This window comes from Oncorhynchus masou, chromosome 5, assembly GCF_036934945.1.
Source record: "Oncorhynchus masou masou isolate Uvic2021 chromosome 5, UVic_Omas_1.1, whole genome shotgun sequence".
Taxonomy (NCBI): domain Eukaryota; kingdom Metazoa; phylum Chordata; class Actinopteri; order Salmoniformes; family Salmonidae; genus Oncorhynchus; species Oncorhynchus masou.
Genome location: NC_088216.1, coordinates 30,524,219 through 30,540,760, shown reverse-complemented (window position 1 = coordinate 30,540,760; position 16,542 = coordinate 30,524,219). Strand labels below are relative to the sequence as shown.

General features: G+C 45.3%; 1 protein-coding gene across 1 annotated transcript; it reads left to right on the top strand.

Annotated features, from left to right (window-relative positions):
• Positions 1-5,225: 5,225 nt before the first annotated feature.
• Positions 5,226-16,197, top strand: LOC135539403 (G protein-coupled receptor 137Ba-like). Its single transcript, XM_064965274.1, has 7 exons — positions 5,226-5,824; positions 10,102-10,151; positions 10,306-10,528; positions 10,836-10,985; positions 11,211-11,339; positions 14,305-14,426; positions 15,200-16,197. Exons 1-7 carry the CDS (start codon positions 5,363-5,365, stop codon positions 15,309-15,311), a joined length of 1,248 nt encoding a protein of 415 aa, XP_064821346.1. The 5' UTR covers positions 5,226-5,362; the 3' UTR covers positions 15,312-16,197.
• The last annotated feature ends 345 nt before the right edge of the window (positions 16,198-16,542 follow it).

Sequence of the window (16,542 nt, the reverse complement as noted above, 5' to 3'; positions counted from 1 at the left end):
GCTACAGCAGATGCTTAATGGAAACGAATCCATTGTGATTTAATTATAATATTACGAACTACAGTGAGAGCTAGCTTGGTAAAGCATTTAGTGCTGCACTGACCACCTCATTTGTTTCATATGAAGTGTGTATGGCTGCCTTGCTCATTATTTGCTAGGTAACTAGCTTAACAAAAAAATCATTCTTCCAGCACAAAAATCCATAGCTAGATGTAAAGTCTTGCTCTATAAAAAAATATGCATTATGGCAGCTTTATTGTTTTAGTTAGAACAATTAGATTAGGCAGAAAAAAATGCCCTCGTTTTTCCTTTTTACTTGTCACTCCGGTCGGCTACCCCACATGGATGTTCGAGCTCTCTGATTGGCTCAATGTCAAGTTGTTGGCCACTGCCGATTCTACAAGTAGAAACAGCAGGTTCATCGGTACCAGGTCGGCACATAGCAGGTAGTCTTTTGTTCTAGCAAGAGAAGGAACAGCCTCTTACTGTAATAAGTGCCTATTGACAGGGTCAGCATTATGGTCAGGCCTTAGGGGCCTAGGCGGGCCTTAGAGGCCTTGCCCGCCTTACCTTTCCTCATTGCCCGCCCTAATAAAATATTTGACTTGATCATTTATTTGACTGAGTCGCGCTGTGTGCTTAGGGTTGTTGTCCTATTGGAAGGTGAACCTTCGCCCCAGTCCGAGGTCCTGAGCACTCTGGAGCAGGTTTTCATCAAGGATCTCGCGGTATTTTGCTCCGTTCATCTTTCCCTCGATCCTGACTAGTCTCCCAGTCCCTGCCACTGAAAAACATCCTCACAGCATGTTGCTGCCACCACCATGCTTCACCGTAGGGATGGTGCCATGTTTCCTCCAGACGTGACACTTGGCATTCAGGCCAAAGAGTTCAATCTTGGTTTCATCAAACCCGAGAATCTTGTTTCTCAAGGTCTGAGAGTCCTTTAGGTGCCTTTTGGCAAACTCCAAGCGGGCTCTCGTGTGCCTTTTACTGAGGAGTGGCTTCCGTCTGGCCAATCTACCGTAAAGCCTGATTGGAGTGCTGCAGGAAGGTTCTCCCATCTCCACAGAGGAACTCTGGAGCTCTGTCAGAGTGACCATTGGGTTCTTGGTCTGACCAAGGCCCTTCTCCCCTGATTGCTCATTTTGGCCAGGCGACCAGTTCTAGGAAGAGTCTTGGTGTTTACAAACTTCTTCCATTTAAGAATGATGGAGGCCACTGTGTCCTCGGGGACCTTCAATGCTGCAGAAATATTTTGGTACCCTTCCCCAGATCTGTGCCTTGACACAATCCTGTCTCTGAATTCTACGGACAATTCCTTCAACCTCATGGCTTGGTTTTTGCTCTGACATGCACCGTGGGATCAGCTGTGGGACCTTATATAGACAGGTGTGTGGCTTTCCAAATCATTTTCAATCAATTGAATTTACCACAAGTGGACTCCAATCAAGTTGTAGAAATATCTTAAGGATGATCAATGTAAACAGGATGCACATGAGCTCAATTCTGAGTATCATAGCAAAAGCGTGTGAATACGTATGTAAATAAGGTATTTCTGTTTGAGTTTTTTTATTGGTTAGTTAGTTATTAGTTGCAATTGTGTGTAGATTGATATTGTGTGGAGATTGATGAGGGAAAAATTTATGTAATCAATTTTAGAATAAGAGGAACAAATATGGAAAAAGGGAAAGGGTCTGAATGCACTGTAGGTAGGTAAACGGTGGTTTCTTCCCTGTCTTCTCTCTCTCTCTCTCTCTCTCTGTCTCTCTGTCTGTCTGTCTCTCTCTCTCTCTGTCTCTCTGTCTGTCTCTCTGTCTCTCTGTGTGTGTGTCGGTGGCGCAAATGATGAATACTGTAGGCTTGTGTGCAGAGGCCAGTCGATCGGTCGGTCCAAATCCGATGTAACAAGACCATCCACAGAAACAAAGGAAAGGAAGGGTGCTCAACAACAATGACAAAAATCACGAGAATGGCTTGCCAAGAAAACCATCCAAAAGGACTAATTCGAGGTAAAAAAGGCAGAGATTGATTTCTTATTTGTCACTTTAATCCATTGTACAGGATGTGGACAGGTGACTGACGTTTCAACATCACGCTGATGCCTTCCTCAGTGACCTGAATATTGCACTTAAATCCTATTTATAGCCTAGTGGCTCATTGAGACACAACAATATAAAAAAATCATAACGATAATATGTTTCAAAGTAAATGGCAAATTATAGCGCATAATAAAAAGAGAAATAATCAATCAAGCAAATGTATTTATAAAGCCCTTTTTACATCAGCAGATGACACAAAGTGATTATGCAGAAACCTAGGCTAAAACCCCAAAGAGAGAAACCAGGCTCTGAGTGGTGGTTAGTCCTCTTCTGGCTGTGCCATTAAGGCCAAATAGTTCTTCCAAGATGTTCAAACGTTGATAGATGACAAGCCGGGTCAAATAATAATCACAGAGGTTGTAGAGGGTGTCTCATGAATACATAGGTGACATATGGTGTGTCTGTGAATCCAGAGAACCAAAAAAATACTGTAGCATAGTAGGCTTATAATATGTTATACCAAAAACACATCCTCAGTCATTATCTGAAGCTGAATAGTCAAAAATATAATCATCATGCGGGCCAATGCTCAATAGTGCCACGAGGCAGGATATACACTGAGTGTACAAAATATTGAGTTTACACTCCGTTTTGCCCTCAGAACAGCCTCAATTCGTCAGGACATGGACTCTACAAAGTGTCAAAAGCGTTCCACAGGGATGCTGGCCCATGTTGACTCCAATGCTGTTGACTCCAATGCTTTCCACAGTTGTGTCAAGTTGGCTGGATGTCCTTTGGGTGGGAAATTGGGAAGTGTGAAAAACCCAGCAGCGTTTCAGTTCTTGACACATTTAAACTGGTGCACCTGGCACCTACTACCATACCACGTTCAAAGGCACTTAAAATGTTGTCTTGCTCATTTACCCTCTGAATGGCGCACATACACAATCCAAGTCTCAATTGTCTCAAGGCTTAAAAATCCTTCTTTAACCTGTCTCCTCCCCTTCATCTATACTGATAGAAGTGGATTTAACAGGTGACATCAATAAGGGATCATAGCTTTCACCTGGATTCACCTGGTCAGTCTGTCCATGTTCTGTACACCCAGCGTATAATAGAATTGTGGGTACATTTGTAGACAAAATTCTTACTCAGCCAAGTGGTTAACTGACATACAGTGGGGAGAACAAGTATTTGATACACTGACGATTTTGTAGGTTTTCCTACTTACAAAGCATGTAGAGGTCTGTAATTTTTATCATAGGTACACTTCAACTGTGAGAGACGGAATCTAAAATAAAAATCCAGAAAATCACATTGTATGATTTTTAAGTAATTAATTAGCATTTTATTGCATGACATAGGTATTTGATCATCTACCAACCAGTAAGAATTCCGGCTCTCACAGACCTGTTAGTTTTTCTTTAAGAAGCCCTCCTGTTCTCCACTCATTACCTGTATTAACTGCACCTGTTTGAACTCATTACCTGTATAAAAGACACCTGTCCACACACTCAATCAAACAGACTCCAATCTCTCCACAATGGCCAAGACCAGAGAGCTGTGTAAGGACGTCAGGGATAAAATTGTAGACCTGCACAAGGCTGGGATGGGCTACAGGACAATAGGCAAGCAGCTTGGTGAGAAGGCAACAACTGTTGGCGCAATTATTAGAAAATGGAAGAAGTTCAAGATGACGGTCAATCACCCTCAGTCTGGGGCTCCATGCAAGATCTCACCTAGTGGGGCATCAATGATCATGAGGAAGGTGAGGGATCAGCCCAGAACTACACGGCAGGACCTGGTCAATGACCTGAAGAGAGCTGGGACCACAGTTTCAAAGAAAACCATTATTAACACACTACGCCGTCATGGATTAAAATCCTGCAGCGCACGCAAGGTCCCCCTGCTCAAGCCAGCGCATGTCCAGGCCCGTCTGAAGTTTGCCAATGACCATCTAAATGATCCAGAGGAGGAATGGGAGAAAGTCATGTGGTCTGATGAGACAAAAATAGAGCTTTTTGGTCTAAACTCCACTCGCTGTGTTTGGAGGAAGAAGAAGGATGAGTACAACCCCAAGAACACTATCCCAACCGTGAAGCATGGAGGTGGAAACATCATTCTTTGCGGATGCTTTTCTGCAAAGGGGACAGGACGACTGCACCGTATTGAGGGAAGGATGGATGGGGCCATGTATCACAAGATCTTGGCCAACAACCTACTTCCCTCAGTAAGAGCATTGAAGATGGGTTGTGGCTGGGTCTTCCAGCATGACAACAACCCGAAACACACAGCCAGGGCAACTAAGGAGTGGCTCCGTAAGAAGCATCTCAAGGTCCTGGAGTGGCCTAGCCAGTCTCCAGAACTGACCCAATAGAAAATCTTTGGAGGTCCATATTGCCCAGCGACAGCCCCGAAACCTGAAGGATCTGGAGAAGGTCTGTATGGAGGAGTGTGCCAAAATCCCTACTGCAGTGTGTGCAAGAACTACAGGAAACGTATGATCTCTGTAATTGCAAACAAAGGTTTCTGTACCAAATATTAAGTTCTGCTTTTCTGATGTATCAAATACTTATGTCATGCAATAAAATGCAAATTAATTACTTAAAAATCATACAATGTGATTTTCTGGATTTTTGTTTTAGATTCCGTCTCTCACAGTTGAAGTGTACATATGATAAAAATTACAGACCTCTTTGTAAGTAGGAAAACCTGCAAAATCGGCAGTGTATCAAATACTTGTTCTCCCCACTATGTTAAAGCACCCACCATCACTGTGATACATCCATTACACAACATTCAGTATGGATGGATGAAATAAGAAATGAGGAGAAAGAAATGGGGGAGGGGTGATAAACAGTTGGCACAGGCTGCATGATGATGCTGTCTATGACAGAAGAGGGGGGCGGGAGCAGAAGACAGGTCCCTCCAGCACGTGGTCTAAGGTACAGTCAGTGCACCTCTCACTTACTCTCTCCCTCTCACACTCTCTCTTTTTCTTGATCCATCTGTACCCTCCTTCCATCCTCTTCAAATGCATCACAGCCTCCTGCCGAGCCCCCAGCCAATGAAACACCCCGAGCCACGGTCATGTGACACTACCTCCAACCACTCTCCGGAGCACCGGCAAAAAGAGGGGGGTGTCTCTTTTCCCCCTCTCCTCCCTCCTTTGTCTCCCTCCCTCTCTCTGAGTCAGACAGCAGAGCTGTGAGTCTGAAGCAAAGGCTCCATGGAGAGGATATATCGTCTCTACCAGACACACATTGCCTGAGAGAGAAGAAAAAAGGATTCCCTTCTTTCTCTCCCTCGTTGAGGAACAGAGGATGAATGGAGAAGCGATGGACATGTCCCTGGAGTCATCATCCCAGGTGGTGGAGAAAAGCACCGTCGGGGGGATTTCAGAGGCACCAGAGCCGGCATTCACGACGGCAGCAGCCGGTAACGGCTCCCTGCCTCCCCCTCCCACCATGGCCCCGGCCATCCCGCCCTACGTCACGCTTGGCCTCACCGTTGCCTACACCGTCTTCTACTCTCTCCTCTTTGCCTTCATCTATGCCCAGCTGTGGCTGGTGCTCCGATACCGACACAAACGCTTCAGCTACCAGACGGCCTTCCTCTTCCTGTGTCTGCTGTGGGCCGCGCTGCGCGCCCTCCTCTTCTCTTTCTACTTCCGCGACTGCGTCACGGCCAACACGCTGGGTCCCTTCGCCTTCTGGCTGCTCTACTGCTTCCCCGTCTGCCTGCAATTCTTCACGCTGAGCCTCATGAACCTCTACTGCGCCCAGGTGAGGATGCGCTCCCAGGGGCCACATTTAGGGAATGGGGGGTCTCAGGAGGCCACAAGAGCCATATTGGGGCCATTGTGAGGGTCCATTGGGATCCATAATGTGGATTACGGTTGGATGCTATATGTTGTAAATAGCAATCTGTCCTTTTTTTCAGCCTCAGTGTCTCGGAAGTAGTTCAGAGTATTAATATAATTATACATTGATGTGTGAGTGTTGTGTATACAGAATAGCTGTGGACTGTTATTTCTGCTATTTTTGAAATGGTGGCATCCCCAATAGCTGGGATATACAATCCTATGGGGAAAGCTCCCCTTAGAAGAGGTAAGTGGTGGAAGGCAGTGGGAAGGAGGGGGTGGCTCAAGAAAGACAGGAGTGGAAAGGTATGAAGCCCCCGCAAAGGAAGATTAGCAACATTTTCCTTATTTAGTGGCTTAGCACAGCCACCTCATTGTGCAATGTGCACACAGCATTTGGCAATTGTATAGTCATACAGCTAGTTATTTACAATATATCATAGCGGGTGTCGTGGTGAGGTGTAGGCAGTACGGGTCAGACAAGAAGTCATGCTGCTTTTAAATACACTGAACAAAAATATACACTGCTCAAAAAAAATAAAGGGAACACTTAAACAACACAATGTAACTCCAAGTCGATCACACTTCTGTGAAATCAAACTGTCCACTTAGGAAGCAACACTGATTGACAATACATTTCACATGCTGTTGTGCAAATGGAATAGACAACAGGTGGAAATTATAGTCAATTTGCAAGACACCCCCAATAAAGGAGTGGTTCTGCAGGTGGTGACCACAGACCACTTCTCAGTTCCTATGCTTCCTGGCTGATGTTTTGGTCACTTTTGAATGCTGGCGGTGCTTTCACTCTCGTGGTAGCATGAAACGGAGTCTACAACCCACACAAGTGGCTCAGGTAGTGCAGCTCATCCAGGATGGCACATCAATGTGAGATGTGGCAAGAAGGTTTGCTGTGTCTGTCAGCGTAGTGTCCAGAGCATAGAGGCGCTACCAGGAGACAGGGCAGTACATCAGGAGACGTGGAGGAGGCCGTAAGAGGGCAACAACCCATCAGCAGGACCGCTACCTCCGCCTTTGTGCAAGGAGGAGCAGGAGGAGCACTGCCAGAGCCCTGCAAAATGACCTCCAGCAGGCCACAAATGGGCATGTGTCTGCTCAAACGATCAGAAACAGACTCAATGAGGGTGGTATGAGGGCCCGACGTCCACAGGTGGGGCTTGCAGCCCAACACCGTGCAGGACGTTTGGCATTTGCCAGAGAACACCAAGATTGGCAAATTCGCCACTGGCGCCCTGTGCTCTTCACAGATGAAAGCAGGTTCACACTGAGCACGTGACAGTCTGGAGACGCCGTGGAGAACGTTCTGCTGCCTGCAACATCCTCCAGCATGACCGGTTTGGCGGTGGGTCAGTCATGGTGTGGGGTGGCATTTCTTTGGGGGGCCGCACAGCCCCCCATGTGCTCGCCAGAGGTAGCCTGACTGCTATTAGGTACCGAGATGAGATCCTCTGACCCCTTGTGAGACCATATGCTGGTGCGATTGGCCCTGGGTTCCTCCCAATGCAAGACAATGCTAGTCCTCATGTGGCTGGAGTGTGTCAGCAGTTCCTGCAAGAGGAAGGCATTGATGCTATGGACTGGCGCGCCCGTTCAACAGACCTGAATCCAATTGAGCACATCTGGGACATCATGTTTCGCTCCATCCACCAACGCCACGTTGCACCACAGACTGTGCAGGAGTTGGCAGATGCTTTAGTCCAGGTCTGGGAGGAGATCCCTCAGGAGACCATCCGCCACCTCATCAGGAGCATGCCCAGGCGTTGTAGGGAGGTCATACAGGCACGTGGAGGCCACACACACTACTGAGCCTCATTTTGACTTGTTTTAAGGACATTACATCAAAGTTGGATCAGCCTGTAGTGTGGTTTTCCACTTTAGTTTTGAGTGTGACTCCAAATCCAGACCTCCATGGGTTAGATAAATTTGATTTCCATTGATAATTTTTGCGTGATTTTGTTGTCAGCACATTCAACTATGTAAAGAAAAAAGTATTCAATAAGAATATTTCATTCATTCAGATCTAGGATGTGTTATTTTAGTGTTTCCTTTATTTTCTTGAGCAGTGTATATGAACGCAACAAAGATTTTACTGAGTTACAGGAAATCAGTCAATTGAAATAAATTCATTAGGCCCTAATCTATGGATTTCACATGGCTGGGAGTATATATCCATCTGTTGGTCACAAATACCTTTTAAAAAAAGGTAGGGGTGTGGATGAGAGAACCAGTCAGTGTCTGGTGTAACCACCGTTTGCCTCATGCAGTGGGACACAACCCCTTTGCACAGAGTTGATCAGGCTGTTGATTGTGACCTGTGGATTATGTCTCACTCCTCTTCAATGGCTGTGCGAAGATACTGGATGTTGGTGGGAACTGGAAACGCTGTTGTACACGTCGATCCAAAGCATCCTAAACAGGCTCAGTGGGTGGAATGTCTGTTGAGTATGCAGGCCATGGAAGAACTGGGACATTTTCAGCTTCCAGGAATTGTGTACAGATCATTGCGACATGGGGCCATCTGAGCATTATCATGCTGAAACAGGAGGTGATGATGAATGAATGGTACAACAATTGTGCCTCAGGATCTCGTCATGTTATCTCTGTGCATTCAAATTGCCATCGATAATATTCCATTGTGTTCGTTGTTTTTGCCTGCCCATATAATAACTCCACTGCCACCATGGGGCACTCTGTTCACAACGTTGACAACAGCAAACCGCTCGCCCACAAGACGCCATCTGCCCGGTACAGTTGAAACCGGGATTCATCCGTGAAGAGCACACTTACCCAGTGTGCCAGTGACCATCCAAGGTGAGAGCTTTCACACTGGAGTCGGTTACGACTTCGAACTGCAGTCAGGTCAAGACCCCGGTATTGACGATGAGCACGCAGATGAGCTTCTCTGAGACGGTTTCTGACAGTTTGTGTAGAAATTCTTTGGTTATGCAAACCCACAATTTCATCAGCTGTCCGGGTGGCTCTTTTGAGACCATCCCGCAGCTGAAGAAGCCAGATGTGGAGGTCCTGGGCTGGCATGATTATATGTGGTCTGCAGTTGTGAGGCCGATTAGACGTACGGCCAAATTCTCGAAAACGACATTGGAGGTGGCTTATGGTAGAGAAATTATCATTGAATTTTCTGGCAACAGATCTGGTGGACATTACTGCAGTCAGCATGCCAATAGCACACTCTCTCTCAACTTGACACATCTATGGCATTGTGGTGTTCGACAAAACTGCACATTTTAGAGTTACCTTTTTATTGCCCCACCAGCACAAGGTGCACCTGTGTAATGATGATGCTGTTTAATCAGCTTCTTGATAGGCCACACCTGTCAGGTGGATGGATTATCTTGGCAAAGAAGAAATTCTCACTAACATGAAAGTAAACAAATGTGTGCACAAAATCTAAGACAAATATGCATTATGTGCTAAACATTTATGGGATATTTTATTTCAGCTGATGAAACATGGGACCAACACTTTACATGTTCAGTGTAGATGATGAATCATTATCAGAAGCACGTAATTAAATTGTCATAGACTTAAATAGAGGATCTATTGTTTTATAAATAATTTCATATAGATTCTTCACATCAGCAGTTATCACAAGGTGCTTTCCATTTACTCGGCTTAAACCCCAAAGAGCAAGCAAAGCAGAAGCGAAAGCATAGGGCACAAAAAACTCCCTAGGAGGAAGGAAACCTAAAGAGGAACCCGGCTCAGAGGGGTGGCCCACAATAGAGACTTACACAGCCCTTGTCTGCAGACACCAGCAATCACACACTTGCTTGACATTCTCATGCCCACTGTTCTGTATAGCCAGTTAGATACACAATGCTACATCTATTCGTAGCATTTGTTTCCCTTCACACATGACTATTAAATATAATACAGTAGGGCCTCGCTTGTCTGCTGTTGACATCACGTCATGGGTTTCTTTTGGTGCTATTTACAGTAACTGATAAGAGCTCAGTCTACAGGGGTCCAACTTATTTGGATTTCTTCGGGATCCCTTCAAAATATATCTGATCTGGAGACAGAATCAGTTCATTACCTGGTTCTTCAGCTGAGAGGCCACATTGTTGATTGTTTGTTGTTTTCTTGGGAGCAAATTATTAAAAGAACATTGGGAAAATATCCCAAGTATAACTTGTTTTCTGATGTCACCCAAAACAGGTTTACTTCAAGGCAAAGTCCAAGTATACCCCAGAGCTCCTTAAATACAAGTAAGTAGACTGGGTTTACCCCTCTCTTCCTCTCCATATACAGGGCCCTCACATAGCTCAAAGGCTGTAACTAGGGCCCAGACATTTTATACATTTCATGTGGTATGTATTGCAGTGTTTTAGACCCCCCCCTTCCATATCTTTCCTTCTGCAGACTCCCTCTCTACCTGGTCTTCTTGGCGGTCAGTCTTCTCTTCCTGGTGGTCAACCTGGCCTGTGCCCTGCTGGTTAAGATGACCGCCACCGAGGTCAAGACCATTGTCCTGGTCAGAGTCACCATCAACGATACGCTCTTCGTGCTCTGCGCCGTCTCACTGTCCATCTGCCTTTACAAGGTGGCTAAGATGTCCCTGGCCAGCATATACCTCGAGTCCAAGGTAGGACCTTCAGGACTTGTAGATACAGGGCTGTATCAAGCATCTCAGAGTAGGATTGCTGATCCAGGATCAGGTCTTGCCTGTCCATGCGATCCTAAATTGGCACTCCTTCTCTGAGACACTTGATACATACAGCGACATACTTAATTAAGTAGGACACGACGTATAAGATTTAAGGTCAACTTAAAAAGCAGTTACATTCAATTTAATTGAACGTCTTTATTTATTTTGGAGGTGGGAAATTGTGAGCCCTCGGAAATACTAATGCTGATTGGTAGTTCATGACCTCCCTCAACATTGGTTGCAGGGAACGTCGGTGTGTCAGGTGACTTTGATTGGCATCCTGGTGGTTCTGCTGTACGCATCACGGGCCTGCTACAACCTGGTGGTGCTTGCTCTGACCGACATCGAGACCATCAACTCTTTCGACTACGACTGGTACAACGTGTCCGACCAGGCAAGGATGACACGCTATCCCAGACACAGAATGAGGGAGAAGAGAGCGACAGAGAAAAAAATGTGACAGACACACCGAGACAGGCAGACAAACACAGTATATGTGGGACAAGTCAAATACATTTCGCCAGACAAACACACTCAAGCACAGCCTAACACCAACAAGCAACAAATGAAGACCCTCTGGAGGGATAAACACAAATGCACTCTCTCTCTCTGTGTGCAGGCTGACTTGAGGTCCACCCTGGGAGACGCTGGCTACATCGTGTTCGGGGTGATCCTTTTTGTCTGGGAACTGCTGCCAACCTCCCTGGTGGTCTTCTTCTTCAGGGTCCGCAGGCTGCCACAGGACAGGGTGAGTGTGTGTCCAGAATTCAAATCACGAGGAAAGAGAAGCTTGGAAATGTCTGATTTGTAAAACTCTTTAATTTAACCAGCTAGTTAGTTGTTTAAACGGTAAATACCTAATAATTGTTTCGCACTTTTCATTTTAACCTTTATTTAGCTAGGCAAGTCAGTTAAGAACATTCTTATTTATATTTTTTTTCACCTTTATTTAATCAGGTAGGCTAGTTGAGAACAAGTTCTCATTTGCAACTGCGAACTGGCCAAGATAAAGCAAAGCAGTGTGACACAGACAACAACAGAGTTACACATGGAGTAAACAATAAACAAGCCAATAACACAAACAAGTCAATGACACAGTAGAGAAAAGAAAAGGTCTATATACAGTGTGTGGAAAAGGCATGAGGAGGTAGGCAATAAATAGGCCATAGGAGCGAATAATTACAATTTAGCAGATTAACACTGGAGTGATAAATGAGCAGATGATGATGTGCAAGTAGAGATACTGGTGTGCAAAAGAGCAGAAAAGTAAATCAAATAAAAACAGTATGGGGATGAGGTAGGTAGATTGGGTGGGCTATTTACAGATGGACTATGTACAGCTGCAGTGATGGGTTAGCTGCTCAGATAGTTGATGTTTAAAGTTGGTGAGGGAAATAAGAGTCTCCAACTTCAGCGATTTTTGCAATTCGTTCCAGTCACTGGCAGCAGAGAACTGGAAGGAAAGGCGGCCAAATGAGGTGTTGGCTTTGGGGAGGATCAGTGAGATATACCTGCTGGAACGTGTGCTACGGGTGGGTGTTGTTATCGTGACCAGTGAACTGAGATTATGCTAGGTAAAGCTCCGCCTTGACTTATAGATGACCTGGAGCCAGTGGGTCTTGCAACAAATATGTAGCGAGGGCCAGCCGACTAGAGCATACAGGTCGCAGTGGTGGGTGGTACAAGGTGATTTGGTAACAAAACGGATGGCACTGTGATAGACTGCATCCAGTTTGCGGAGTAGAGTGTTGGAAGCTATTTTGTAGATGACGTCGCCGAAGTCGAGGATCGGTAGGATAGTCAGTTTTACTAGGGTAAGTTTGGCGGCGTGAGTGAAGGAGGCTTTGTTGCGGAATAGAAAGCAGACTAGATTTGATTTTCGATTGGAGATGTTTGATATGAGCCTGGAAGGAGAGTTTACAGTCTAGCCAGACACCTAGGTACTTATAGATGTCCAGATATTCAAGGTCGGAACCATCCAGGGTGGTGATACTAGTCTGGCATGCGGGTGCAGGCAGCAAACGGTTGAAAAGCATGCATTTGGTTTTACTAGCGTTTAAGAGCAGTTGGAGGAAGAAGTGTTGTATGGCATTGAAGCTCGTTTGGAGGTTAGTGAGCACAATGTCCAAGGAAGGGCCAGAAGTATTCAGAATGGTGTCGTCTGCGTAGAGGTGGATCAGGGAATCGCCCGCAGCAAGAGCGACATCATTGATATATACAGAGAAAAGAGTCGGCCTGAGAATTGAACCCTGTGGTACCCCCATAGAGACTGCCAGAGGTCCGGACAACATGCCCTCCGATTTGACACACTGAACTGTCTGCAAAGTAGTTGGTGAACCAGGCGAGGCAGTCTTCAGAAAAACCGAGGCTATTGAGTCTGCTGATAAGAATACGGTGATTGACAGAGTCGAAAGCCTTGGCTAGGTCGATGAAGACGGCTGTAGTCTTTTATCGATGACAGTTATATCGTTTAGTACCTTGAGCGTGGCTGAGGTGCACCCGTGACCAGCTCGGAAGTGGGATTTGAAATGGTCAGTGATCTGTTTATTAATTTGGCTTTTGAAGACTTTAGATAGGCAGGGCAGGATGGATATAGGTCTGTAACAGTTTGGGTCTAGGGTGTCACCCCCTTTGAAGCGGGGGATGATCGCGGCAGCTTTCCAATCTTTAGGGATCTCGGACGATATGAAAGAGAGGTTGAACAGGCTGGTAATAGGGGTTGCAACAATGGTGGCGGATAGTTTTAGAAAGAGAGGGTCCAGATTGTCTAGCCCAGCTGATTTGTACTGGTCCAGGTTTTGCAGCTCTTTCAGAACATCTGCTGTCTGGATATGGGTGAAGGAGAAGCTGGGGAGGCTTCGTCGAGAAGCTGCGGGGGGGGAGCTGTTGGCCGGGGTTGGAGTAGCCAGGAGGAAGGCATGGCCAGCCGTTGAGTAATGCTTGTTGAAATTTTCGATAATCACGGATTTATCAGTGGTGACCGTGTTACCTAACCTCAGTGCAGTGGGCTGCTAGGAGGAGGTGATTTTGTTCTCCATGGACTTTACAGTGTCCCAAAACTTTTTGGAGTTAGAGCTACAGGATGCAAATTTCTGCTTGAAAAAGCTAGCCTTTGCTTTCCTGACTGACTGCGTGTGTTGGTTCATGACTTTCCTGAACAGTTGCATATCGTGGGGACTATTCGATGCTATTGCAGTCCGCCACAGGATGTTTTTGTGCTGGTCAAGGGCAGTCAGGTCTGGAGTGAACCAAGGACTATATCTGTTCTTAGTTCTGCATTTTTTTGAACGGGGCATGCTTATCTAATATGGTGAGGAAATTACTTTTAAAGAATGACCAGGCATCCTTGACCGACGGGATAAGGTCAATATCCTTCCGGGATACAATGACGGCCTACCGGGTTAATTGCCTTGTTCAGGGGCAGAACGGCAAGATTTTTTTTACCTTGTCAGCTCAGGGATTCGATCCAGCAACCTTTGGGTTACTGGCCCAATGCTCTAACCACTAGGATACCTGCTGCCCCAAACCAGGGACCTTCTACACATCGGTTTCACTGCGATTCATTGACGCTAATGTCACTATGTAAGCCATTACCATTTGATGCCAGGTAGTTACTAATTGTGTTAAATTCTGAGGGAAGTACCAGCTTAAACTGGACTCTTAAATAAAGCGTTACCGATTTCTTTAGCTTATTCGGTATGCTGTCTTTGCAGAGTGGATCAGGGATCCCAAACCACGTGCTCTCGTCCAGAGGTTACTTCTTTGACAACCCCCGTCGGTACGATAGCGACGATGACCTGGCGTGGAGCATCCCTCCTCAGAACAACTCCACAAGGTACAGTACAGTTAAGACAGGGATAGGTTACTTTTCAGTATGTTATAGATTTAAAAGATATACTGAAATAACTACACTGAACAAAAATATAAACACAACAGGTAAAGTGTTGGTCCCATATTTCATGAGCTGAACTAAAATATCCCAGAAATGTTCCATATTTATTTCAAATGTTGTGCACAATTTTTTTTACATGCCTGTTAGTGAGCATTTCCCCATTGCCAAGATAATCCATCCAACTGACAGGTGTGGTATATCAAGAATATGACTAAACAGCATGATCATTACACAGGTGCACCTTTTGCTGGGGACAATAAAATGCACTCTAAAATGTGGCGTTTACTCTCACAACACAATGCCACAGATGTCTCAAGTTGAGGGAGAATGCAATTGGCATGCTGACTGCAGGAACATCCACCAGAACTGTTGCCAGAGAATGAATGTTCATTTCTCTACCATAAGCCACCCCCAACATAATTTTTGAAAATTTGTCAGTATGTCCAACAGGCCTCAACCGCAGACCACCTGCAATTTGAATGCACAAAAAAACAGATCCTGGAGGTCCATTGTGAGGCCAATTATTTTTTTAAATTATCAGTGACCAACAGATGCATATCTGTATTCTCAGTCATATGATATCGTTAGATTAGGGCCTAATGAATTTATTTAAATTGACTGATTTCCTCATATGAACTGTAACGCAGTAAAATCAATGAAATTGTTTGGTTTTTATTTTTAAACTAAAGTATTTGTTTATCTTTTGGTTTCTATAGCCTAATTACAGACTGCTATGACTGGGGCAGCCACAACAGCAGTTTCACTGTCCAAACGGGGACGGACGAACAACGGTTGGCACCGGTGACGGGAGAGCTTCGTCCATACTGAGACATGAGTCCAGGGTCGGGGTCAATTCCATTTCAATTCATTCAAAGCAGGAAGCAAAAATTCTGATTCTTCTAATTGAAAAGCAAAAAAGAAATGGAATTGACCACAACTTTGAACCAGTCCACTGCACTGTACAGCACCGCAATGCACTTTGTAAACTTTGACAGCATCAGCCAACGTACTGCATTAGTCACTTAGTGATAATGTAGACCAGTGGTTCCAAAACTATTTCACTCGAGGGCCCCCCGTTCCATCATTGGGGAACCTCCCGTTACCTGACATAGGCTCGTTGATCTGGACATTTCTGACAAGTTATAAATAGCTCTAAGGTATGCAATTAATGACAAGAGTAAAACAGATGATACACTACACATAATTGTTCCTTGTGCATTCTACTATTACAACTTTCAAGAGTAAGTTGTAAGCCTGACTGAGTTCCTCAACAACAACAAAAACTCTGTGTCCCCCTATCGACCGCCCCACAGTTTGGGAACCACTGATATAGACATTTTAGAAAGTCATCTAGAAAACCTGTGAAATAAACCCACACTATAAGCTAGCACTAAGTCATGCACAAACATATACATCAAGGTAGCTGATCTTAGACAATATCAATATCCTAAAGCCTGTATAGAACAATGATACAAATACAGAAACAAAATCATGTCATATGTATATCTGCAGTAAGTATGACTATTCATTTATTGGTGATGTAATGGTGAAAAAAATTGGATTCTATATTTCTAACAGGAAGTTGTTTTTTAAATGTAATTTGTAATGAAGAAAGTTTCACTGATCAGACGCTCTATTTTGTGTCCTTTTCTGTCTGTATCGTGGTCGGTATTGACACAAACATGAATAAAATGACATTTGTGGTGACAGCTTACTTACCGTTCAGCTTACTGGCCCGTTCCTGTAGGTTCATGCTCTACAACATCCGCAGAGTACGCCCCTGCCTCACACAGGAAGCGGCACAGGTCCTAATCCAGGCACTTGTCATCTCCCGTCTGGATTACTGCAACTCGCTGTTGGCTGGGCTCCCTGCCTGTGCCATTAAACCCCTACAACTCATCCAGAACGCCGCAGCCCGTCTGGTGTTCAACCTTCCCAAGTTCTCTCACGTCACCCCGCTCCTCCGCTCTCTCCACTGGCTTCCAGTTGAAGCTCGCATCCGCTACAAGACCATGGTGCTTGCCTACGGAGCTGTGAGGGGAACGGCACCGCAGTACCT

Excerpts from the sequence above, each read along its gene's own strand:
- LOC135539403 (XM_064965274.1), top strand. The coding sequence starts at position 5,363 with ATGAATGGAGAAGCGATGGACATGTCCCTGGAGTCATCATCCCAGGTG. Across the intron at positions 5,825-10,101 it reads TGAACCTCTACTGCGCCCAG|GTTTACTTCAAGGCAAAGTC; the intron begins GTGAGGATGCGC and ends CACCCAAAACAG. Across the intron at positions 11,340-14,304 it reads GCAGGCTGCCACAGGACAGG|AGTGGATCAGGGATCCCAAA; the intron begins GTGAGTGTGTGT and ends CTGTCTTTGCAG.